The 24,975-nt window shown below is 34.2% G+C and overlaps 1 protein-coding gene across 1 annotated transcript in view; it reads left to right on the forward strand.

The window, feature by feature from the left end:
• LRRIQ1 (leucine rich repeats and IQ motif containing 1) overlaps positions 1 to 24,975 on the forward strand; it is a 116,687-nt gene that overhangs the window by 14,375 nt on the left and 77,337 nt on the right. The window contains exons 11-16 of the mRNA XM_065669733.1: positions 4,770 to 4,963; positions 5,744 to 5,871; positions 12,038 to 12,111; positions 12,387 to 12,480; positions 16,670 to 16,846; positions 23,161 to 23,637. Coding sequence (XP_065525805.1) covers positions 4,770 to 4,963; positions 5,744 to 5,871; positions 12,038 to 12,111; positions 12,387 to 12,480; positions 16,670 to 16,846; positions 23,161 to 23,637 — 1,144 coding nt within the window. The remainder of the gene's footprint in view (positions 1 to 4,769; positions 4,964 to 5,743; positions 5,872 to 12,037; positions 12,112 to 12,386; positions 12,481 to 16,669; positions 16,847 to 23,160; positions 23,638 to 24,975) is intronic.

Genomic DNA, 24,975 nt, shown 5'->3' on the forward strand with positions numbered 1-24,975 from the left:
GGCAGCAGTTGTACCTTTAGCAGTCAACCAGTTAGAATTTATATGTACCCAGACCACACAACCGATGCATCAATACATGAAATCTGTCTGCCAAGAGATAGATGTTTTCTCTTGGCAAGCAAGGAATTTTTCATTGCCTCTCTGCTTGTACTTTTACTTGGACTATAAAGTGCCTAAGGTGCAGACAGTGTGTCTCAGCTTCTGGCAAATTGTATTTTTTTTTTTACTGCAGTGAGTTTTGTGATATGTAAATTTCATATAAATGTAAACAGTATCCAGAGCCTTTTCTACTGACAAAAGTTCAGGAAAGTGTAGCATGGTGAAAATAACAGAGAGCTTAAGTGGTGAAGACAGTTTTTTGATTTTAAAATTATGTATGTCCATGCTAAATCTAAAGATGTTACTGGGAAAGACTGCAGAACTGGGAATGGAAAGGGTATAAGGAGATTCTGATTTTGATCAACACGACCCAGCAATGTGCACTTGCAGCCCAGAAAGCCAGCTGTATCCTGGGCTGCATCAAAAGGAGCATGATTAGCAAGTCAAGGGATGTGATTCTTCCCGTCTACTCCACTGCTGTGAGATGCCACCTGAAGTACGGCATTCAGCTCCAGGGCTACCAATGTAACAACAATATGGACCTGCTCAAGTGAGTCCAGAGGAGGGCCACAGATACGACCAAAGGACTGAAGCACCTCCCCTGTGAAGATGGGGTAAAAGAATTGGGCTTGTCAGGCCTGGAGAAGAGAAGGCTCCAGGGAGGCCTTTTAACAGTCTTCCAGTACATAAAGGAGGTCTACAAGAAAGCTGGAGAGGGACTTTATCCAAGAGCATGTAGTGATAAGGCACAACGGCTTTAAACTGAAAGAAGGTAGCTTTAGATTAGATATTAGGAAGAAGCTCTTTACTGTGAGGGTGTTGAGGTACTGGAATAGGCTTCTCTAAGAAGTTGTGGCTGCTCCATCCCTGAAATTGTTGAAGGCCAGAATGAATGGGGCTTTGGGAAACGTGGTCGAGTGGTAGGAAGATGTCCCTGCTCCTAGCAAACAGGGCTGGAACTAGGTGGTCTTTAAGGTCCCTTCCAACTCCAACCATTCTATGATTCTGTGATATTTTCTTTTCTAATTGATTTAATTTTCTTTAAAGTACATGGACATATTTTATTTTCTGGGAGCCCAGCAGGAAAATAATATAAAACAGTTATTAAGCTGATAGATATATAATTAAATTTATATAATTAAATGGTTTACACTGTTAAAAAAAAAAAACAAAAACAACCTGAAACAGTATGAACGTGGATAATGCAATTGCATGATAGACAACAAGGGCATAGCAAACAGGAAATGGGAAAGCTAAAAAAAAATTCTCTAGATTTAGAGGTTTTAATGCTGATATTTTTAATATTTTTCTTATATGTGCAAATTTGGAATGTTATTATTTATGAACTGAGTTTATAATATGTGAGAATAAAGGTGCTGGAATGTCAGTGCCAACTGTAAAAGCATATCAGGACCCTAATGAGAAACAGTGGAATAAACTGGTTAAAGATGCTTTACCTATATCCTTGTGGCCGATAATGCTGAATAAGACTCTTCTTCAGGTTTGTTTCATTTGATAGATGTTTGAAAGATTACTGTAGGAATGATATGGTAGTAGATGATATATAGGAATATGGCATCTGTGTGGAATGTAGTATGTGGAATGTACAGGCCAAGTGGAGTGAAATCCTCTCATACTTTTCTGTTTTGTTGAGTGTGCTGCTATGTTTACTGAGTCTCTAATAGTATGAGTGGGTAAAAATCAGCTTGGAATCCGTCTTTTTCCTGTCCAGAATTGCTTTGAGGGTGCCTAGTTAAAACATCTCATTATAAAACATAGTGCAGGATTTGTTTTATACAATAACATATTGGTTGTAAGTAGTCACGTAGAATACAGAAAAATGGATTTATGGGTTTTAAGAAGTTAATGTATCCTTCCCATCCAGTCTTGGAAGATGTCCCTTAGCATTTTGAAGCTGCAGTACTGCTTTTTAACAAAAGCTGTGGTCTTTTTCCTAAGACATAAGGCTTATTTATGTTTGCAGTGCTTCTGTTTCAATAACTTATTGTAGGAAACTTGAAGCATACTAAGATTTTTTTTTTCTCTCACTGAAATACAGCATCAGTAGGGGAAAAATTAGTTGCCAGAAAAGCCTTGAAAATAACAGTAAAAGTATGAGAAATGTCTCCATTGTGCTTTTCCATTTAAGAATGCACGATCACAAATTGAGTAATTGTGTCAGTAACACACTGAAGTTCAATGTGTATGTTTGTACTTGGAAGATTAATGCGTTACTTTCTTACACAAAAAGTAGTATTTTTACTTGAGTCATAGAATACGCTTCTGTAGGTGTCTGTGTGGTCAGAGTGTGTTGGTTAAATTCTGGCAATGCTCAGAATAGCAATGCATAACCGTGGGTAGTTGTAAGTGCTTCTTTGGACCTACTCTTTTTAAGAAAGCAGTTTTTTTTAACCAGACACCTTTCAGATTTGTTTTATTTGGTTTTTTGGGTTTTTTTTGTTTTTTTTTTTTTTTTTTTGCATGTGTGCTTTCATCTTCATGTTCACTGTCAGCTTTCACTCCTCTTATCATTCATCTTTGTCACATGTAGATGTTATTTCAGAACTGCACTGATAGCTAAAATAGAGTCTCCAGCTAACAGACTCCAGCTGCACTTTCAAATTGCTAAGAGCTACTTCTGTAAAGGTTTTCCACAAATTTTGCTGAAGCCATATGTTTTTCAACAGAATGCATTTTCCCATATACTGATGTATTGGTTGCATCATATGTAAAACAGAAATATCTTCTGGAAATATGCAGAAGACTTTCATGCTTATTTTTAATTTTGCATGTGTGCAGAAGAAACATTAAAATGCCATCTGTTTGTATTAGATTATTCTCTCTTGTGTATGTTTCTGCTGGACTGCATTTGATATTTCCAGAATAGATTGTGATCCTATTGTATGTAGCCTTGGCATGTCTGTTCTGGATGACATTTGGTCTAATTAAATGAGACAGATGAGGAGGAGATGTAAATAAGTGCTTTCTGCAGCATGCAGAATAGGAGATTTCCAGATCGAGTATTAACTCATTGCCTTTTCTTACTGTGTGTGCAGTCGTTTCTCCCTGTCCCTCTCAAGACCAATTCAGTGCTTTTAAAGTTTTCAGTACTGCTATGTTTGTAACTTAACAGTGGAGTTTTAACGACTGCTCTTGTAAGGATGTCTTGGAAGCTCTTGACGCTGAAACGAAATTGTTATTGAGACCGCTAGATGGTGCTGGTTGCTTTTTATTTTTATCCTAGAGTAAAAGAAAATATGGACCAGGATCTTGCAGTGAGGATAGTATGTCATGGGCATGTTTGAAATTCTTTCAGAATAATTAAAGATTTGTATATTTATTTCATAAAACATAGTTTTGAAGTTACAGTATCAGACATTTGGTTTAGATTTAGGATTATATCTCTTCATTATCAGGTGACTATGTTATTTCTATTAGGTGCTTCCCATTTTTAAATTACTGTGATTCAAAGGCCTGTATTTGTTTGGGTATTTCTAAACATACTGCTAGTCTTGGCATTTCATTCTTTACCTTTGTTTTCTCCTTATCATTCATTTTCTCTTTTGGTTCCTCTTCTGTATTCTCAATAATTTGTGGTGTTAACTGGTCTCTGGTCTCATAATCAAGTTTGTTCTCAGAGGACAATCACAAAGACATTCACCTCTGTAAAGCTCATCCGACTTACTTTTAGGGACTTGGGAAGTCTTGAGTGAGATAAAAATGTGATCAAGTATTATTTAATATAAGAAGTATAAAAGAAAATTCAGAATTCCTTATTTTAGATATGTTTTGTAAAAGTTGTCCCTTCAAAGGAGTTTTACTACAGATACACAGAAGAACTGCTTGGACTAGTAGCAAGCCGGATGCATCAGTATCATTGCAGAATATCTAGCATGTGTAACACCATGGAAAGACAGTGTGATTTTGCCATTTTAAGAAGATGATTCAGGAAAAATTCTGTGGAAGAAACAGACAGTGACAGGAACCTTTTCCTTTATATCTTTTTAGCGTAGAGATTGCACACATTCTTGCTCTTTACCTGGCAGGAATAAGTTTGTTGAGAGTGTAATGGCTATAGAAGTATAGGCTTACATTTAAAGGCACCAAACTTTTTTTATGAATGTCTTCATTAAAAATATTTTATGACATAATTCCTTAAACAAGATGCACTTTAATAAAGATGATGCTGTCTTAAGTTTTAACACAATTTGTTTTCACCTTGCTTATAGCTTGAAAAAAACCCACTTTTAAAAATGAAATAATGAAAATTAAATTTTAAGCATGAAAACTGTTTCCATTTTGAGGGGTGATCTTAAGAGGGCTGTTAGCATTTCAGAGAGCCCATAGGTTATAAGTAGTAGTTATAAAGTGTTTAAAGCTTATTAAGTATAGTTTATCACTAACAGAATGTTCTGTTTCAACAGAAGTGCTAAAGGGGCTATGAACTGGTTTTATTGCTTGCTTAACAAGTTCAGAAGTTTTTGAACTATACATGTATGTTTGATCAGGACAAAATACAGAAATTATTTTTAAACCTTATATAGGACTAATATTAATTATTACTATAGGTAATATAAATATATTGAAAGTTCAGAGTTTTCTTAGTACTTGAAAACCAACAGGTTTTTATTTCATCATGGTTTGATTTAGATAAAATCTTTAACTTTCAGGTGGTCTGGAGTCACTGAAAAATCTTCAGCAATTAATTGTGGACCATAACCAGTTAATCAGCACAAAAGGTCTTTATGAGGCACCTACTCTCATACATGTAGACTGCTCTTTCAATCATCTCACAAAAGTTGAAGGCATTGAGAATTGTGGCCTACTTCAAATTCTGAAGTTGGAAGGCAATAACCTCCAGGAGGTAAAAGCTTTGAATTCGGTGGCTGTTCTGCATACACTTACGTTGACAGTCATGTTTTTCAGAATGCTGATCATGTGCACATTGCTTGCTGTGGGATGCTTTGTGTTCTTGGGTGTTTTGTTTTTTTTTCACTATTAGAGGGAGATTTTTCAAAGGTACAAATGGCTTGCAATTAATAACTTCTTGCTCTCAAGTCCATGAAAAATTTGCCCCTCAGAAATTATATTTCTTCTGTCTGTTTATAGCATCTAGTCTTCAGTTTGTATTATTTGATGCTGACTCTTTGTTTAAAATGTAACTGAATGTTATTATCATTACATATAACTAATAGTTCAGGCTGATTTGATATATGCTGATCCTCCAAAAGCTGAAATTTGTGCTACAGCATTTCCATTTAAAAATAGAAAGTAGTTTGTTAACTACATTTAGTCGTATTTACTAACAGTGATTCTCTTATGAGTCTGAGAGAGGAAAACCATGGTCAATAAGCAGCAAATAAATGCATGAATAAAATAATGAGACTGTGGCTCTTGTTTTTCATTGTGGTTATTTTTTTTAATATTGAGTTTTCAGACTAGGTAGAAGGCATAAAAAAATACCACCTGATATGCAGAAATCATGTGTGACAACTGATGCATACATAATAAGGAAATGATACATATATAAAAATGTGAGGTTTGCTTGTATTTAGTAATGATTTATGAAAAGCATCTGGTAAGGATTCCACTGTTGTTTCTCTAATTTATATTAATTTTAAATAACCATATCTTTTCTGTTTAGTTTCCAAGACTGGAAAATCATGTTCTCCTTAGAGAACTATATTTGGATGACAATAGCTTTTCTGCTATGAGAATGCTTTCTTTGTATTGGTTGCCTCTATTGCAGATTCTTTTGCTGTCTCAAAATAGGTAAGCAAGTATCATTCTTCCACTTACAGAACTGGCAGAGAGACATTTACTAACATAACACTTCTCTGAAAAGTAAAATTCTCAGTGTGATTAAAATGTCACTGTCTTTTCCAGATACTTGTTGAAAATATGTGGTTGACAAGGTAATGACACTGGCTACCTTTAGCTAAGAAAATTTAAAACAGCATTAACTATTAAAAGTATTTTTTCTATAAGATGTTATATGAAAATAATTTTTGGGCGTTGTGGCATTATTAAAACCATGGTGTTTCTTCTTTTTTGTTTCTTTTTTTTTCCTTTCTTTAGCAATTGTTTCTAGAGTATGTCTGTCAAACTTTGTATTTCACAGCTAGCTTATTCAAAACAGACTTTGCAGGCTATGTTAAGTGTAACTGCTAGAGTTAAAAACGACAGAAAAGAATGGTTTTTATTCTGCATTCATATGTTAATGCCCTCCAAAACGACCATATTTGCTTTAATTTTTCACTGTTATGGTTCAGTTTGAAAGGTATAAAATAAAGAAGAAGGATCAAGACAATCATCATAAGACTAGATCATGCACTCAAGTACTCTGTAATTAGCTTTCTGTTCATTTTCTTAGCTAATCTGTACATCTGTAAAGTTAGAATGACCAGATATTCAGAAGTCAAAATTTTGATTTCCCTGCCCTCTTTTTCTCAATTTAAATTCTGCTAAAAAAAAATAAGGAACACATTATAATTTCCATGTTAGTAGTAAAATTAATTTTATTAATATAAAATATTTTTCTATACTGTGACCATTTCACTCTGAACAAGATTGATCTCAGCTAAACAGAATATACTTTGCTACACGTAATATACACAATATACACTTTGAACTAATCATTTTACTCTCCTGTTAGTGAAGAGGAGATGCTTTTAGAGTGGGATTCATCTGCCATTTTTAGTCGTTTGCTTTGAGGCTAATCATATCCTACAAGTGCCTCTTCATCTTCACTATTAACAGTCAAAATGACCAGCTCATATGTAGGTGGCTACAGTTGAACAAATTAAGTTTGAACAAATAAGCAGTCAACTGTATCTGGGAGCCTGTGGGGTAAAAGATCTGTAAGACTGAGTCTTATTATTATAAGGCATTTCCTTCATGGAAAATGAATACTATTTGAGTGCATACAACCTATATTTTTTTTATAGCTTTTCAGATTGTTTTCATATCATCTCTAATGAAGTGATATGCATGTAAGCTCTTAGATGTAAATATAATACCTAGTTATATTTACAGAATCTACTTTTCAAGTTGGGCTTTTAGGTTTGGTTTTTTTTTGGGGGGGGGGTGTGTGGGCGTGATTTTTTTGTTTGATTTGGGGGTTTTTTTTGTTATTCTTTTATTTATTCTTCTATAGATTGGAGAAAATGCTTTCTGCTTGTGATTAACAAGGGCATTACTTGTTAAGTGTTAGATTCTGAATCAAACAAATTGATTTAATTCCTGTTCTTCAGTTTATTTATTTTTTCCTTATTCTGATCAGCTTTTTTTGAAAAATGCAGTAATGTGGCTCTATCTGTGTAGTTTCTTCGTCTTCATACCATTAGTTTTTTGTTAACATTAAGATGTAGCTATGATGTGTGTAATAAAAAGTGCAAAACTGCTTGAAGACCTCATGTGCCTGCTAGGCAGAGAAAAAACAGGAGCAGAGTCTCAGGCATAGGTTGAATGCAGCCTCTGGATCTAGGTTGTGGTGGACTGGCTGCATACATGTACTTTATGTCACTCACCTATTCCATGATCTTACAGCTTTTAATGTTCCTTGTAGTGCTTATTACGTTTTTCCAGTGGTCAAGCTGAAATGCAGTGTTTGATCCACTGAGCTGGACTGGGAGAAAACACCTATTTTTTCAGCAGCAAACTGGATGTGCTGAAAATAAACACATACCTCCTCCCCAAGCAATTCTTTTTCTTTCCTTGATGTATCTATAGTTTATCTCAAAACTTTGTGACAAACAGGACAAGATAGCCTTAAATGTATATTAAAAGCCTTAAAAATCCTCGTGTTTCAGTAGCATGCTCTGTTACACTCGCTTTATGTGCACTTATAAGCAGCTCCATATGTGTGCTACAGCATAAGTAACTTGATGTTCTATAGGAACAGTGAATGTAATGGAGTAAGCTGTTGAAAGAAAAGCTGTTTCTTTACTTTTATCCTACAGCTAGTGCAATTTTGTGAATTTTTTTCAAGTGTGCACTGAGTGCCATTTCCTTTCTACTGATTGCAGGAAGCCCATATAATGGTAACGCTGTGAATCTGTATTCTTTCACAAAGTGAAGTACTGTGAAAAGAAAATTCTTACACTAATTTACAGGATTTTTTTTATTCCTGAGGTGTTTTGCCTGCATCATAAACCAGAAATTGCCAAAGATAAAACTCGAAATAATAAATGCTTTAAACCTGGAATCTAGCAAAAAGGAGTTAGAACAGGTAGTAATGAACTCCTTCAAATATAAAAAATGGCAGCTATTTCACCACTGTTGCTTTTATTATTTTACTGTGGCTTTCAAATACAAAGCATATACTTCATCAATATGCAGTTGACCAAAACCAATGATGAATATCCTCTTGACTTGGTTATTGCAGAATTGGGGCTATGAATATCCGTGCTCTATTTTATAACAGCTGGAGAGCACAATTATTAAGTTAGTTTAAGAAGGGAATATTTTCCTTTTTCTTCTTTTGTCAATAAAGATTTAAGAGTAGGAAAGAAAAAGCTTTCCTCTGGGACTAAAATAAATACATATTTAATATGTATTTTGAGTTCACATGGTATTTATATTTACGTGTAATTCCACTTGATTATGTAGCTTACTTGTTAATGTCTTTTTCATTTAGAAGTTTTGTGAGGCACTAAATCAGTCTAATGTTCAGGTAGCCATTGCTTTTGGGGGCTTTTTGGACAACATCAAAATAGAGAAATCTATCTGACTTAAAAATTCTGGTTTAATATGGCAATAATATGGCAAAGTTCTTTTTTTGCTATTGCTTGTTTTTTATGAAGATAACCTACCTGTGCTAGCAAAAATTTTAATGTTTAAAAAAATACAGTAATCTTCCAAAAATTCCTTTTTTGGGGGAAGCCGACTTGGCCGGAATCAAATTCTGTATGAAAATGTTGCTCTCATGTTTTTGCAACTAGATGCATACTATTTTTAAAATTCTTATCATAGAAATGCTAAAAACTTGGCTTAATTCTTAGTACGTATTGTTCTCCGTACTTCAATATATATGGTATCTATGTTTTTAATCTAATTTCTCAGACATAAGAGTTGAACTCCCTGCCATTGCAAGCCATCGTATTTTGAGAATTTGACCACTTTTACAGAGTTGCCGTAATAAATTTAAATATCAGCAGATGTTGAAATAAGTTAGTCATGAAAAAGTTATATTTACAGATAGTGGGATTTTTTTCCCCATCCCATCCTTACCAGTACAGATTAATTTTGATCACTTTCAGTAATTCTTTGCTGGTGATAAGTTTAGCTCTAAGTATATGGCAGTATAGTTGAGGTAAGTGCCTACTAGAATATTAAAGAAACAGGTGACTGACAGATTTCCTACATTATATTTGATCACTACTTATAAATATGGCAAATACTGTAAATTTAAAGATTTCTGTTTTTAAAGAATGAGACAGAAATGTGGGTTTTACTTAAAATTGAGATCAATATAAATTTATTTTTAATTATTTAGCCCTTCTTCCTGCTAACTTCTCATTATCTAGATGATAATTTTGCTGGGAAAACGATGTACAGCAGGATTTGGACCATCCTGAGCAGTAACTGCTGTTCGCATTCAGAAAAGCAATCTTTTTTTTTTTTTTGATGCATACATGCAACTAGTCTCTTAAATCTTGTTTTTTAACCTAGAATTTCTCTGGCTATCTGTGTCTTGTCCTGCTACAGACTTCAATGGGAGCAGAAAGAGGAAACTATAGTTTGCTTTTTTGTGAATATCTTTTTCTTTCGTGTCTTCTTTGTAATTTATCTCTCTTATGCCCAGGGCTAATGTGACAAGGTCAAGTAGTATTAAGTTTTCGGTAATGTCCTTTGTCTTTCTGGTTTGAATTTTCTTAGGAAAAAAATTAACAAAGAACATCAGCAAAAGGAAAGCTATAGAATGACAGGGAAACATTTTAACTCTCATAGTGCCAATGCAGACAAGGATAGTCCAGTAGACATTTTCTAATTCACCACAGCATATACTGATAAAGATCTAGAGAACTCAGTCACTGTAAATGAAAAAAGCTGCATTATCTTTCATCCTTTGCGTAAAATATGACTTTATTTTCCTGGGTATTTCTGAATATGTGACTCTATAATCTGAATCATGGATTTTCAGTCTTTGCAGCCATACTGTTAGCCATTAATATCTATGATGGTATTTGTTACAAATATTAAACATATTTATGTACTATTGACTGGTCATGAGAACCTAAAATACTGATATTTGCAGTACATACAGTTCTATGTAAAGCTACATGCTTTTTTATAGTTAATACTTCTTCATATTTATTTGATTCCATGGAAAACTGGCAGGGAGGTAATAGAACTAAATAGGACTAGAAGCAGAACAACTTTACAGTATGGTTTGAGAAACAAATGGAAGTATACTGAGACATACTCAATTGCTTTAAATCTGTTTCTCTGCATTTACTACTAAAATGTTGTTTTATAGAAATACTCATCAACTGAATGTGGAATATTTTAATTATTTTTTTTTTTTTTTTTTAATTTTTGTGTAAAGTCAAATGTTCAACAAGATTAAAGAATCTACAACCAATATTTGGTCCCAGATTTGTGTACCAGAGTTAAATCCAGCTCTGTCTTTAAGTTGTAGTGCCTGTGCTGAAATACAACATAGCCGCACATTTCATCAACAAATAAGTATTTTTGACTCTGACCACTTGTATGTTTGTGGAGAAAATGGTTTTTTGTTTTTGCATGTTTATGTTTTGGACTGTAACAATTCTGATTTATAGCTTTCAGAGGCACTATAACCCTCAGAAAATACTGTTTTTCATGAAAATGTGTGTGTCACAAAATAGACACACACATTGCCATCAGTGTTACCTTTCTCTTATTATGCTCAGGCCTTGTCCTTACAAGGATTAAAGATGTTACCTAAGTGTGTATTAAAAAAAAAAAAAAAGTTAATATAGTACTTGCTTATATATAAACATTCTAGTTTTAGTTGAAGACTGGTTTATTTTGCATCTTAATTTTAATTTTTCCTCCCTTTTTCATATTTAACGTAAGTGTTTAAATCTGAAAGGTAATATTTGCAAATAGCCTGGCAGTTGACCAACCCATTCAGCATTCCTTATTAGTTGCACCAGCGCAAGTTTGTAAGTAAAAAAAACTTGTTTTAATAGTAGTGATAATAAGACACAGTCCAAAATCCTTTGTACAGATGAATATCAGCTCGGTTTCCTAATGTTTACATTTCAATAAATATTTTGAAGACAAGTAAAAATTTTCTCATGGCTTTACTCATGCTTTGCTGCTTTGTTGCACAAGAAAAGCAATTTCATATCTGTCTGTATAATAGGCATCTCTTTGACACTCTCTGCCAGTAGTAGAAAGACAGAGGAAGTATGAAAAATACATTACAGAACAGTGCAGTCTTGACTTGTAATACAACTATGACAACAGTTAAGTTAGGTTTAGGATCTAGGCAGTAATGATGAGTGGAGAAGAGAAACAAGCTGACAAGAAGTTTGAGTAATGGGACATGTAGGAAGAGGAAAAAGAAAAGCAGATTTCATTTCCTCTCCAGACTCAAGGCCTTCTGTTAGTTTCATTGTAGTTATGGTGCCTAAAGAAGCCAGTTGAGTTGTCTAAATTTTACAAGACTTCAGATCAGCACTAAATACATGAAACAGAATAAAATGTTTTCCAGCTAAACAAAGCCAATAGTGAGCCAATATTAAAAACAGAGCTAATGAGAAGACTAAGAAATGCTTTCAATTTAAAATTTCAGTAATTAGTTCTAGCACCTTGGATAGCTAAATGAGTATTTTTTTCTATGTAAATAAGCAAATTGTCATGACCATAAAACATCCTGGTCGCCTTCTGCTTATGAACGGATGTTTTATTTAATTGAAAACCCAAAGCCTTTCTGTTTTGTTCTTAGATTAACTGAGCTTGTGCCTTTGAATTCATTTGTTTCTTTGGAAAAGCTGGATATCAAAAATAACTGCTTGTCAGGTGAGTTGTATAAAAAATAGCCGTAAACCCCCATCCAAGAAAACTTTCTTAAATAAATTCTTACTTGAATGTTATTGTTCCTATTTGAGACATTTATACAGAAAATGTATGTATTTTCCATACATGGATGTTACAGATAATAATTATAACTATACCGTATAGGAAGCAGAATTGCTTGTAGTACTTCATGATTTTGGTACAGTTGACTTTCATGTAAGATTTAAATGGTTCTGCATTCAAATTTTAATTTAATTTTCTTTCCTACTACAATACAGACCTTGAAGGTGTCATTTCATGGTTAAGTGGCTGTCATAAGCTAAAGGAGTTGTCACTCAGCGGAAATCCTCTTCTTCAAGAAAGAAATTGGAGGTAAGAAATTGATTTGCTAAATCAAAAAAAATCAAAATCAGCCAAAACCTAGGTGTATATACGTATTGCTCATCAACCAAAATCAGCCAAAATCTTAGTGTACATGTGTTAGTTAAACACTAGAAATGAGGAAATGTAAACACTATAACAATTTGAAGAGAATTATATGAAAACAACAAAGAAAATTCAATCCTGTGATCTTTATTTTCTAAGAATTTCAGTTTGTGGCTTTGTTTAAACAAAAATCTTGATGTTTGACCTAACACTTGGAACCTTATTAATAAGCAGTTTGTGCTAAAACTTGACAGTGGTCTCTCTATTCTGTTTAACTGTTATTCTGAATGTGTATTTGTAACTGCTTCTTTGTCCATTGATCGCAATATCTTCCTTCTAGGCAAGAATTGTTCCCCTTTACTGACAAGTTTACCACCTTTGGTAACTATCTGGCTGGTGTTTTGTCTGACTTTATTACCCTGTTTTACATTTCATTAAAACTTCTGCACAAAGACATGACTATCTACTCAATCTTTTTCTTCTTCTCTTTTATCTGCACTTTTTAAAAACTTTATTTTATCTTGATTATCAATGGTCTTATACTGCTTACTTGCCCTTCTTATAACCAAAACTTCATGGAGTATTTCTGCTTTGCTGTCTTTCTTTTTTTTTTTTTTTTTTTTCATTTATTCCCTTCCATAACTTCATCCATTCATTGCTTAACAGTCTTGCTGCTTCGATAGGTTCAAGGTACACATAGCTGGAGAAGGGATGGTGTCAATAATAAATGTATCAAGGACACTTTGGCTTAACATCTTTAAAGGAAAAAAAATTTAGAAGAAGAAAGGTCAGAATGATTGGTGTGTTTTCCTTAGTAGTTGAAGCTTAGATTTTTTTTTATTTTTCTGAGAATTCATCTTTACACCAAAAATTAATAGTTCATATGATTATGGGACACAGGTGTAAAAATAATGCTGTTAGTTACCTTCCAGTAATGTGTAATACCTAAAGATTAATCTGGAAAAAAAAAAAAAAAAGGCTGATCCTAGAGACCAGCTATATATACAAATATATACACATACACAGTTGGACTTGGTGATCTTAAAGATTTTTTCCAACCCAGTTAATTCTATGATACTCTATGTGAATATATAAAAACTGGATAGGGTAGAAAGGAAACTTGGCATATGAAATGAGATGCAGTCACCAAAATCCCTGAAATAAACAGTTGTGATAGCATTGTATTTGTAAGCCATATTAATAAAATTGTACATGGATAGTTCTTTTTGATTTTTTTTTTTGGGGGGGGGGTTGTTGTTGGGTTGTTTTTTGTTTCATTCTGTTTTGTTTATTTTAGTAGAGGTCTCCTTGTTTCTTGAAAATTCTGTGGTCTGAAACCCCATACATGGCCCAGTGTCATCAAGACTTAAAGCTGTCTGAGAGAATTTGCTCAGCAAAAGCACAGTAGTGCTGTTATTTTAATATGAAGTATTCTTTCATTTTCCTTAGAATTAGCCCTTTCTAGTCTACAAGCCTTAAAGAGCAGAACGACAAGCTGGAAATATAATTTTAGATATTTTTAGGTGATTTTCCAGAATACATGTATTGAAATGGTAATGTCTTTTTATGAACTTGTACTATAATTCCCTTTAATGTGCAAAGAAACATTTAATCATTAAGAATTCAGATCATTATCAATTCTTTCAGTTAAGGAAATCTAGTATTTACCTAGGAAAGTGTTGACAATATGAGGACATGTAATGAGACACAACAGTTAGACTTCCATTTTGGATGTAATTAAGACAGGTGACTGAGATTTATTATTAGAAAAATGTGATTTTTATTTATTTTTTTTTAACTTAGCAGTTTTTTTAAGAATGACCTAAGTTATTCTTTGTATGATTGCAAATCAGTTAAAGGTGAGGCTTTACACCGAAATGTTACACAAGAATGTGTTTAGATAAATTGTAATCAAATTTGCTATATTAGATTGTATATTTTAACAACAGCAAATTTTGGGGTATGTGTTTTTTGGCACATGTCTTGTAAGAGGAAAAAAAAGCAAACAAAAATAAAACTACTCTTAGATTTATATCTTACATTATCAGATTTCTGCACAAATTTCTGCACAAATTTCTGCACAAATTTCTGCACAAATTTCTGCACAAATTGGTTTAGTTGGAAATAAGTCATTTAAAAGATAGCTGTACAAATACATTCTTGTTGATTGGTTTCTTTTTTAATGAACAGACTTCTTTGCACTCCCATGGTGCCTGAAGGTAATTTTGTGAATAAAATTCTGTGACTGTGACAATATTTTAAATTCTTATGTGCATTAATTCCCACTATTTTAAAGAACTAGCTGTTATTTCACTAGTAACCTTGAGGGGAAAAGTTTTCAGAATTCCAATTTAACTGTAAGAACTGACACTTTAGATTGCTCGACCCAGTAGAGCTTTTATGATTAGACAAGAGATTCATTTGTCTAAAGGATTTAAAGTATGGGATACTATAAAACATGGATTTGTTGAATACAGCATTGACCGTAACTTCAGGCTATAAGTTCTAGTGAACTTTACATAACCCTTGATACCAACAAAGGAATTAATTGTAAAATTTCCCAATTGGTTTTGTACTTTCATGTCCAGCCAGCGATAACACCAACAAAAGTGAAGTAGTAAGAAACTGCTTTTTAGAAATTAAACCCTGGGATCAGTCTGAGCACTCCTCGGGGAATGTGTTTCAATGCTGTAATGATTAATCGAGACTCTTAAGTGACAGAATATTCACCAGGAAGTTTTCACTAAATGAAATATTGACTCAGCCCTTCACCAGGAGAAACCCAGCTGGAAAAACTAGTGTTGAGATCCCATAGCTCTAAGACACAATACTTCCAGCATCAATCAACTTTGATATGGCACTTTTGTATGTATCACTATTCAACATCAGCTTTGGCAGTTTCTATGTGTTCAGGGACAGTCTTATCTAAACCCATTGTTTTATTACAAATGTATTTCAGACAGTATTAGTCTTACATTAATTGACAGTAGAGAAGGAAAGTTTGATATTTTCAAAAAACTAATATTCTATTGATCAACATTTTGGAATATTCAAACTCAGTCACAGAAACTGATTTTAAACTTAGTGTATGTTGTCTAAGCTGAGTAATAGTCCTTGACCTTCACAGCAAATAATCAGATAGTTCTAAAATTTTGGAAATTTTTGATAGTAAGGGGACTTAAAGCCTACAATAAGTACTCTTTCAAGTGTTACTAAGTACTGTTAGTCAAAATATCAAGTGTTGATGGATTTGTTTAAACAGTTTTGAAATCTTGAAACTGTTGACAAATTTGGTCTGGTATAAGAAATAGACTAGCTAATATTTCACAATAACCTAAAAGACTGGGCATTGATTTTTTTTTTTTTTTAATTGATAGACAAGTATCTCATACATATTTTTTTTCTTACATCAGTGGCCCCAGCTGTCCTTTTCATAGCAAGGAAATGTCATCTTTACTGTCATCCCTGACATCCCATTCACTGACCCAAATTCAGTATTTCAGAACTGGAAATTTTTTTTCCTGTCAATCATACTGAATATCATATTGCTTTATGCAAATGCTTTATATGCAATTATATCATATTTATATCCTTTATATACAATTTATATCATATTTATGTCATTATATGCAATTTTTATAATATTGCTTTATATGCAAATGGTAAAGGGAATAAGACTGAAAATATTTAGTATTCTGTGAAGTTTTTATATCTAAACCGTTCAATGGTCAACAAAATCAGTGCTGTATCTTAACCCTATGGCTTTGCTTGCTGTGTTAGCTACTAATCAAATGTGTTACAGGTGCCTTTGCACAAGCGTGTCAAATTTTCCTCTTACTGTTGAAGTAGGTAAAATGCTAGCTCTAGTGAATTGAGAATGTTGCCACTGACCTCTCTGGAGTCAGTATTTTAGCAGTGCTCTTTATATCAACAAAGTATTAAGAAGTCTTGTTAAGTTTTGTGATTTATTAAGAATAACGTTTTTAGTTAATAAATTAATATATGAAGTAATGACATATCTATGTACTTAGAGAACTATTAATTTGTTCTGTTTCGTTATGATTATATCAATAAAATGGGAGTTTTAGCAATAGATGCTTTTTGTACAAATGATTATAACTTTTTATTTTCTAAGGCTTTCCTTTTGTAAGGTCCTTCCTAGTTTACAGTTTCTTGATGGTGAAGTCTTAAACTATAATACTTTACCTACAACCGAAAGGATCAAAACATCAAAATCAAGTACTTTTATGGAACTTTGTCAACTTCAAATTGAAGAAAATGTTCTACTGAAAAAAAAGGCTGCTGAACTGAGGTATGTATGTGAATATAAATTACATTCAAAAATATGTTTTCATGTATTGTTAGTGTAGTTCTTGGTGTCTTACGAATTTTACTTAGCTTTTTTGCCTGGAAATGTTATGTTAAGAAAGAGATTAGAATCATCAGCTCCAGTGCAAAGAGTATTTCAGACAGGTATTAAAATATTTAGGCCTTGACTTTTGTTTGTTTAAGTTTGAGAAAACAGGTAGTTCAAAACCTTCAGTTAGTAGCAGTTGAATGAATTCATACATGCAACGTAGTACAGTGGTACGCAGGAGTAGTCATTTAAATCCTGAAAGTGGTATAATCATATTAACATGATTTTAGCTTCATCAAACCTAGTTTGGCTATTGGTGGGATATATGGTCCGCTTTTTCCTGCATTTGTTTCCCGTGTCTGTATTATTGACGTTCTAAATGACTGAAAAAGGTTTGACCTCTTTTCTCTTAAAGTAACAAACCAGATGTCTCTATTTCTGCGTCTTTGATTTTTGTCACATTTACTGCCTTTACCATTATTACCATGATCAGTTGTCTGGTGACTTCAGCTTAGACATTGCAAGCGGTAATTTATCATTTATACCTACTATCTTTTCACCTCTTTACAATATCTAAGTAGCTCAAACTTCTCATGTTTGTACTCATCCTCCTTTGTGGTAGAGAAAACTTTCTTATGTCTGATATTTAGGACCTGTTTCATCAGTATTATTTGAGGAAAAAGTTTCAGTCTGTAATTAGGATGTGTCTAGTGAGAGTGCTGTAGTAAAATCCAAGGACCTAACTTTTGCATACATGTCTGCAAGATCATAAAAAGGGGAGGGAATGATGATATTCACAAAATTTAATGGTTTATTTAACCATGGTATGCATGAACGGACAGCTACAAAGGTAAGAAATTTGTTGAATAGTCAGGCTCAGACCATCCATTAACTATTAATAGTTAATGGTATGGTTCATGCTGCTTTATGGAAGCTGACACGTCTGTCTGACATCTTTATCAAAGACTTGGAGCAGGAGACACAGTGCACACTTAAATGTGCTTGCAGATGACAGCAATTTGGAAGAAACAGTTTACATGCCTGAGGGCAGGGCTATTGTTCAGAAGAACCTAGGCAAGCTGGAGAGGTAGGCCAGCGGGAGCCTTGTGAATTCCACATGGACAAATGCAAAGTTCTTTACCTTGAAAGGAGTGACTCTTTGGAACAGTACAGGCTGGGACTGACTGAGAAATGTCTCTGCTGAAAAGGATGTTTGGATCTGGGTAGATAAGAAACTGAATGTGAATCAGCAATGTGCCCTGCCACCAAGGAAAGTTAAGAACATCCAGGGTTGTATCTTCAGAAGCATAGCCAGTAGGTTGAGGAAAGTTATTTCTTTTTCTTCAGCCCTTATTAGCTTGCAGCTGGAATACTGTGCTCCATATTTTGGGTCACCAGTACATAAAAGACATTGATAAATTGGAACAAGTTTGGTGCATTGCCCCTTGGATAAAGCTCTGAGCAACCTGGTCTGATCTCAGAGAAGCAGGAGGTTAGATTTGAGACCTCCTGAGGTTCCTTCAGCTGAGAATTTTTCTGATTCAGTGTAAGTTTTGCTTGAAAGAGCTTTCAGAAGTTTGAGAAGAACAATAGTCAGAAGAAAGAATCATGTAAATGTGTCTTCTTTCCTGAATGTATGGTTTGGGGGGAGGCAGTGGAGTGAGGGAGAGTTGGGGGGGGGGTTTAAGGTTTTGAGAATTCATTCACAATCATTTAAATTCGTAACTGTGGCATTGTTGAAGCATCTTATATCAAATCTTGTCTTAAAGTTAATTTATTATGTGTTAAAGCCCAATGTGTTTTATTTTGATTAAAAGTATGATTTGTGGATGATTTGAAAACCGTTGAAAACTGCAGTTCATAAAAGGAACTCTAAACAACTTGTTTGTATATAAGCCTTCACAGCATAGCTATTATATGTACATACTGCAATACTTCAACTGAATTAATGTGACGTTGCTAAAGAGCAGGCCAACAATAGAGCAAACTTCTCTGTTTCACATCTTGCTAAGTTATGAGCCCCTGTAGGTGTGACCTCAAATATGTAAGCTGCCAAAAGTAATCACTGCTTGCTTCCCTAATCCATGTTTCATAAACCACTGCTGGCCAGTTAAATCATCTGTGCTGTTTCTGCCTGAAACTTCACTGTTCTGGCCATGCTTAAGAATGAAACATATTGTAAAATTAAACTTCTCTATTCTAATAAATGCTTTCTGTCATATAATCTTTAGATGTCTAGTAGTGGGTCATTGTATAAAAAAATTATACGATACCTTAGCTGCAGTAATTTGCTTTCAGTCATCAAATATGCAGATGTCTGGCTAGTGGAACTTAAAGTTTATAAGTACTGTATGTATAATACAGTGAAAATGACAGGAATTTCATAAACGGTATTTTAGGGATAGAGTCTGTAAACAGTGTCCTCTTTTATGTGTTTGCAAGGGACTTTTGTAACCCACAAGTGAACATCAGTGATGATGCTTATAGAAGTTTTGCCAAAGACAAGTTAGATTTTACCACACTATTACGAGCAAAAGCTCAGTTAAAATTGGAGCGTACTATTTATTAAGGAATTATGGAAATCACAGAAGAGCTGCAAAAGGAAAAACATGACATGAAGCAAAATTTTAATAGGTACACAAACTAGCGCACAAAGGAGTAGAATATTATTTATGATTTAGCTGCAGTACCCAGGAAAATACTGCCATTGCTGACTAGAACAGGCTTGTTTGTCCTCTAGCCATTTTGCCTCTAAGAGGTTTGTTCTGCTACTTTTCCATATAAATCTCACTGTCTTAGTCGGACAAAACGAATCTCTTGGAATAAGCTGACAGCAAGTAAGAAATTCTATACAAAATGCGTCAGCTCTGTAAGCAAGCTTCCGCAGTTACGTTAAAACTTTGTAACTGGCAAAATTTTGGCTGTCTTAAACTCCACTGGAAGGCCTTTAAGGAGGAATTACTTGTCCATTTCCATATCTGTTAAGTCAGCCTGTGCATGGCTCCTTACACTTTCTAGATGGTTTCAGGGGGGTTTGCTCCTTCCCACCTTTACTTTTCCCCAAATACTACATCTGAAGCTGAGCAGGGTTTGGTCTGTATTAATCAAGCTGACAGTGATGGACACTCTTGGTGGATTGATGTTAGGATTGAAGTTGTAGCAGTCATTAATAAATGCCTGCCTTGAATTTCCAAACAGATTAAAATCTGATTCTAATGCGTTTATCTTTACTTAAAGTCCTTGCAAAATCCTAGCAGAAGTTGAGAGGTGTCTTTTTGGTAAGAAAGCTGCAGGTAGCTTTCTGCTCTTAGCATTTGTTTGCAAAAGTAATGTCTTGATCTTTAGGTATTATCAGGCCACTATTGTAGCACGTTTGTACATTGCTATGAAAGAGACATCCCTTTGTCTTCTGACTTATTAACCCTTTCCCCCACTGCAAAAGCAGTGCATCTTTTGTGTCTGTGCTGAAATTTCAACCACTGAACATGAGGGAATGTGCTGATCAAAGCTGCAAGACCTAAAAATTTTACTATAGCAAGACTGTATGGATACTGACACTTCTATCAGGATAATATCATTTCTTGTTTTGTCAAGGTGCCAGTTTATGCTTAAGACCTTGGTTGTAGCTTAACCAACAAGCAATTCCAGAAGAGTTATTGTGACCAGACCCCTTGACCTACTATGCCAAAAGAGGTCTGAAAGGCAAACAACCAATTAGCATTAACTGAAAAGGAAATAGTGTGGTATCAAAAGTCTCAATACTGTAGTATTTTTTCCTTTGTCTTCTCTCTTTCCTTACATGAGGGTTTGTTTTTTTCTGTTAAAGAAGTAAATCAGTTGTGCATATTTTCCATTATAGCAGCTTCCTATCTGTGGTTTGAATAAACAGTCTTCAGAAACATGTCTCTCGTATCAAGAATGCAGTCCTTCTGAGACACTGAGAAAGCTACAGTGCATTGATAAGATAGCTCTACCCCAAGCCTATTGAAGAGTTCTTTTTTAATCCAGAGCTGTTTGAAATCCCTGTTCACCTAAGGGAACCACCAAGCTGACTGCTACCTAGCACTTGCCTCCTATCTTAAGATTTGTCGTCTGTGTTTTTTGGAACTTCACTTTTGCAAGGGAATCCTATATACAGTTACCAAGCCCCTTCATTGCTTATAGTTCTCTGAGGTGTCACCACAGCTTCCTTTGTAGTTTCTTGGTACTGAGGCTGATCTGACTGCCTTAAAAGAAAGGCACTGGTATATGGGGAGCAGCCTAAAATTCCTGTGAAATCAGAGTACAGTTGTGGATTGCCAGGGAACATGTCAGCTGGGAAACAGGTTGCATGCCCACAGCGACAAGACTATTTTGCAACTGCTGCTTGGAAAAGCTGCTCAAAAGCAACCTTTGTGAAAAAAAATAACACAGGATCCCCGGTGACCATACAGGTACTCCTCCCTGCCCGAATTTTCAATTGCCTTCAGCCTTCCCTTCCATTTCTGCTTCCCACATTCATAGCCACTGGAAGGGTGAAACAGCTGCTTGGGATGGCCCTGCATCTGTCAAAGGAGAGGATGTGCAAGTATCCTTTTCTGTTCACTATTATGGTATTTTGTTTTTCTTTTTTTTTTTTTTTTCCTGTTTTCTTGAGAATAAACAAGTATACTCAGGACATGTTTTTCATACAGAAGTTTATTTAGCTCAATATATAATACATTCTGGTTTTTTTCAGGCAGTATTTTAATCCTCAAATAAACAAATGAAAACAAACCAAACAAAGAAAAGGTGGAAATTAATTTTATTCTTTTTTTTTTTTTTACATTCTCACCATAGTATTTTTTTGTAGACATTTTGTAATGGTGTACCAAATTTATATTTTGAAATACCTTAGCTAATTTAAAGCATTAAACTAATGCTTTTCATATTTCATATTGAAGAAATTATTATTCTTACTGTGCAGCTGGAGACACCTAGAATTTATTAGATCCTTAAGTGAATGTGTGCATTGGTTTAAATATTTGTTAAGAATTGTCATATTTGTGGAATTAACAGGAATAGGAGTAGTATTGTGTAATAGGTAATCAAATGTACAGCTAATGCACAGTGAGTTGTGTAATTAGGCTGTGTGGATTTTGCTTCCAATTTAGCCATTCATTTTTTGTCCAGTAGCGCTGAAGTTGCACTGGGAGAGGAAGGTGTGGAATGTTTTTTAGTCTTGTAAGATCTGATTCTATGTGTTCTTAAAAATCTGAAAAATTATTAGTTGAACTTCACTAGAGGAAATAGTTATATAGGTTAGGAGTCTTTTCACAATAAAACCTTATAAAAGCTTCACCTTTCAAGAATGATGAATAGGAAAGCAAATTGTTATTCAGACTATAATCTTAGGACCTGATTTTTTCAGATTCCTGAGAACTGATCTTATTTCTATTTTTTCTCTTGGGTTGCTGACTAGAATTGACTTTGTGGTCCTCTGAAAATAGTGCCAGATTAAGATCTCTGCATCTATCTTTATTATCAAAGGAAAAATTTTCATGATTCCAAAGGTACCTTCTACCTAATACAAGGGAGAAACACAGCCTTATGAATCTGTAACAATTTATTCATATATACTTTTATTCATTCTTGTCATTTAGATGGTGTAGCACAAAAATTAATGAGGTAGACTTTTTAGATCAATGCTGCTTCAGTCTAGTTCCTTCCCTTACACTGATAAAAATGTCTATAGCAAGAAGCTTTTTTTTCTTTTTTTTTTTTTTTAATTCTATCATTGTGGTTTGTTGGTTTGAATCTAACTTTGGGGCTTCTTGATGTAGTTCTAATTTAAAATGTAGAATTACTGTTATTTTTATATTAGCTGTCATAGTTTCCAGATAAAATTGGATTATTAAGGCTATTACAGCATGTGTAACAAAATTATCTCAAATCCTCTGAAATTTTCAGCTTCATATGCCTCTAGCCACATGTCAAATTAATAGTGAAATGCATGCCCTGGTATCTGTTTCAAACAGACTGAAACCTTAAAAAAAAAAAAAACTAATATATGAGTGTATTGTAAAAAACTGCCAAAAAAAAAAAAAGAAAAAAAAATAGGATTTATAAATACTGAAAATGGTTTTCAATCACGGTAATTATTGTTCCCTATAAGGATATGGAAACATATAAGGATACTTTAAAATACAATGTATTTTAGAAAGCAATAGAAGGAATATATTTTAAAAAAATAATTCTTACATTCTGAAACATGTAAAGACATTCGTGTCCTTTTTTTTTGTTTTTTTCAGAATTGCCTCTTCTGTCAATTCTGCACAGGGACAGTGCTGGTATTTTAATCAGTTGATGAAACTTAGCATTAAACATCGATATGCACATGAGTATGGTGAACTAAACATTACTGACAGAGATGGACCAGAAGCACTGCAAAATCATCTAAAGCAAACATCTACTGGCTGCCTACAGGAAAATAACCTCTTTATCATGGGTGCGACAGAAAATAAACAGGTCTTGTTGGATCCTTCCAAAAGATGGATTGCTACTGGTCATACTCAGGCCACATTCATTAACTCCTCCATACCTGTGCACCAAAAGGAAAATAAAGTACATCAGAAAGTGAAGCAGACAAGCACTGAATCTTGTATTAATTACAGTGGGGAGAGCAAAGGCAACAATAACATGTCAGCCAAACTCATGTTGCAACAGTCAGTGATAGTAGTAAGTAATGTGGGAAAAGATCTTCAGCATTTTGAGAATGATACAGAAAGGTAAGAGAGATGTCAGACTGCTTTCAAATAGATTAACTGGATAGGCAATAGGAGTGAGGATTTCTTTAAAACAGAGGCACAGAACTTGTAGTAAGAAAACAATATTTTTACAAGTATTAGACAGTGAAGAGTTATTTTAAGGAGATGCACATTAGAATTCCATATTAACAACAATCCTTTGTGGTATTCTGCCAGTTGATATATTAGAATATAGATATATATGTACTTAAGATAATTTTTAAATACTGTCTAACAAGAGAATTTGAAAACTTCTACTTGATCTCCTACTTTTTTTTCTTCCTTTTTGTGATAAATGTATGACACCAATTCAATGACATATACATTATTAGAGATGAAAATGCTGGATGGTTTGTAGAAATGTTGGGTCAGTTTACAAAGTGTAAGGCTTTTTTGAGATGCTGTTCATTAGACATTCAAGATTCATTTTTGTAGAGTTTACTGTCAGTATAGTTTTGAAGGCAAGAGGGAAAAGTTGCTTAGATCTGCCATCCTACCCCCTTGACCTTAGGCCAATCTCCTGCTGTTGTGATGACTGAAGAACTAACAGCATGCCCTGCCCTTGGTACTCCTCCAACATACTTCAGCCTGCTTCTTAAAGGCAGGGGTGAGAGACCAGTTCAGCTTGGTCTGTGCCCCCAAATATTCTCCTGTATGAAATAGACTGGTTTATTGTATCTTTGGAATGTGTTTGCTGCTGGTTAGTATGGTACTGGATTTATGGCCAGGGAAATAGAATCTGAAATTTTTGCTCTAAATGTACAAAAATTCAGTTATGATTCCATAAGAACTCCGTTTTGGAAAAACATGTTTTGAGAATGCTACGAAGAACAAGCATGAAAGGTATGCTTCTTTGTGCTGCTTAGACTTATGGTAAATGGGCAGTAGTGCTTAATAGGTACTTAAGACAGTAATGATTCGTCATAACATTTGTTATTTAGGAAGACAATAGAATTCATCATTGCCTCTCAGGACGTTGAAAGTAAGAGTACAATAATAAAAAGAGTAAGAGTACAGTAGTCTATTGTGGAATATGTATGCTTCAGAAAAATCTTTTTGAAATAGTTTATTTAGAGTCTTTAGTTAATATTTTAAATGCATTCTGTTAGTCAGTTGTTGAACAGTTCTTTTCCATCATAGAGTCATAGAATGGTTAGGGTTGGAAAGGACCTTAAGATCATCTAGTTCCAAATCTCCTGCCATAGGCCAGGACGCCTCACCATGTTGCCCAAGGCTCTGTCCAACCTGGGCTTGAACACTGCCAGGCATGGAGCATTTTCCACTTCTTTGGGCAACCTGTTCCAGTGCCCCACTGTGCCC

The sequence above is a fragment of the Lathamus discolor genome, chromosome 1 (assembly GCF_037157495.1).
Source record: "Lathamus discolor isolate bLatDis1 chromosome 1, bLatDis1.hap1, whole genome shotgun sequence".
NCBI classification, from domain to species: domain Eukaryota; kingdom Metazoa; phylum Chordata; class Aves; order Psittaciformes; family Psittacidae; genus Lathamus; species Lathamus discolor.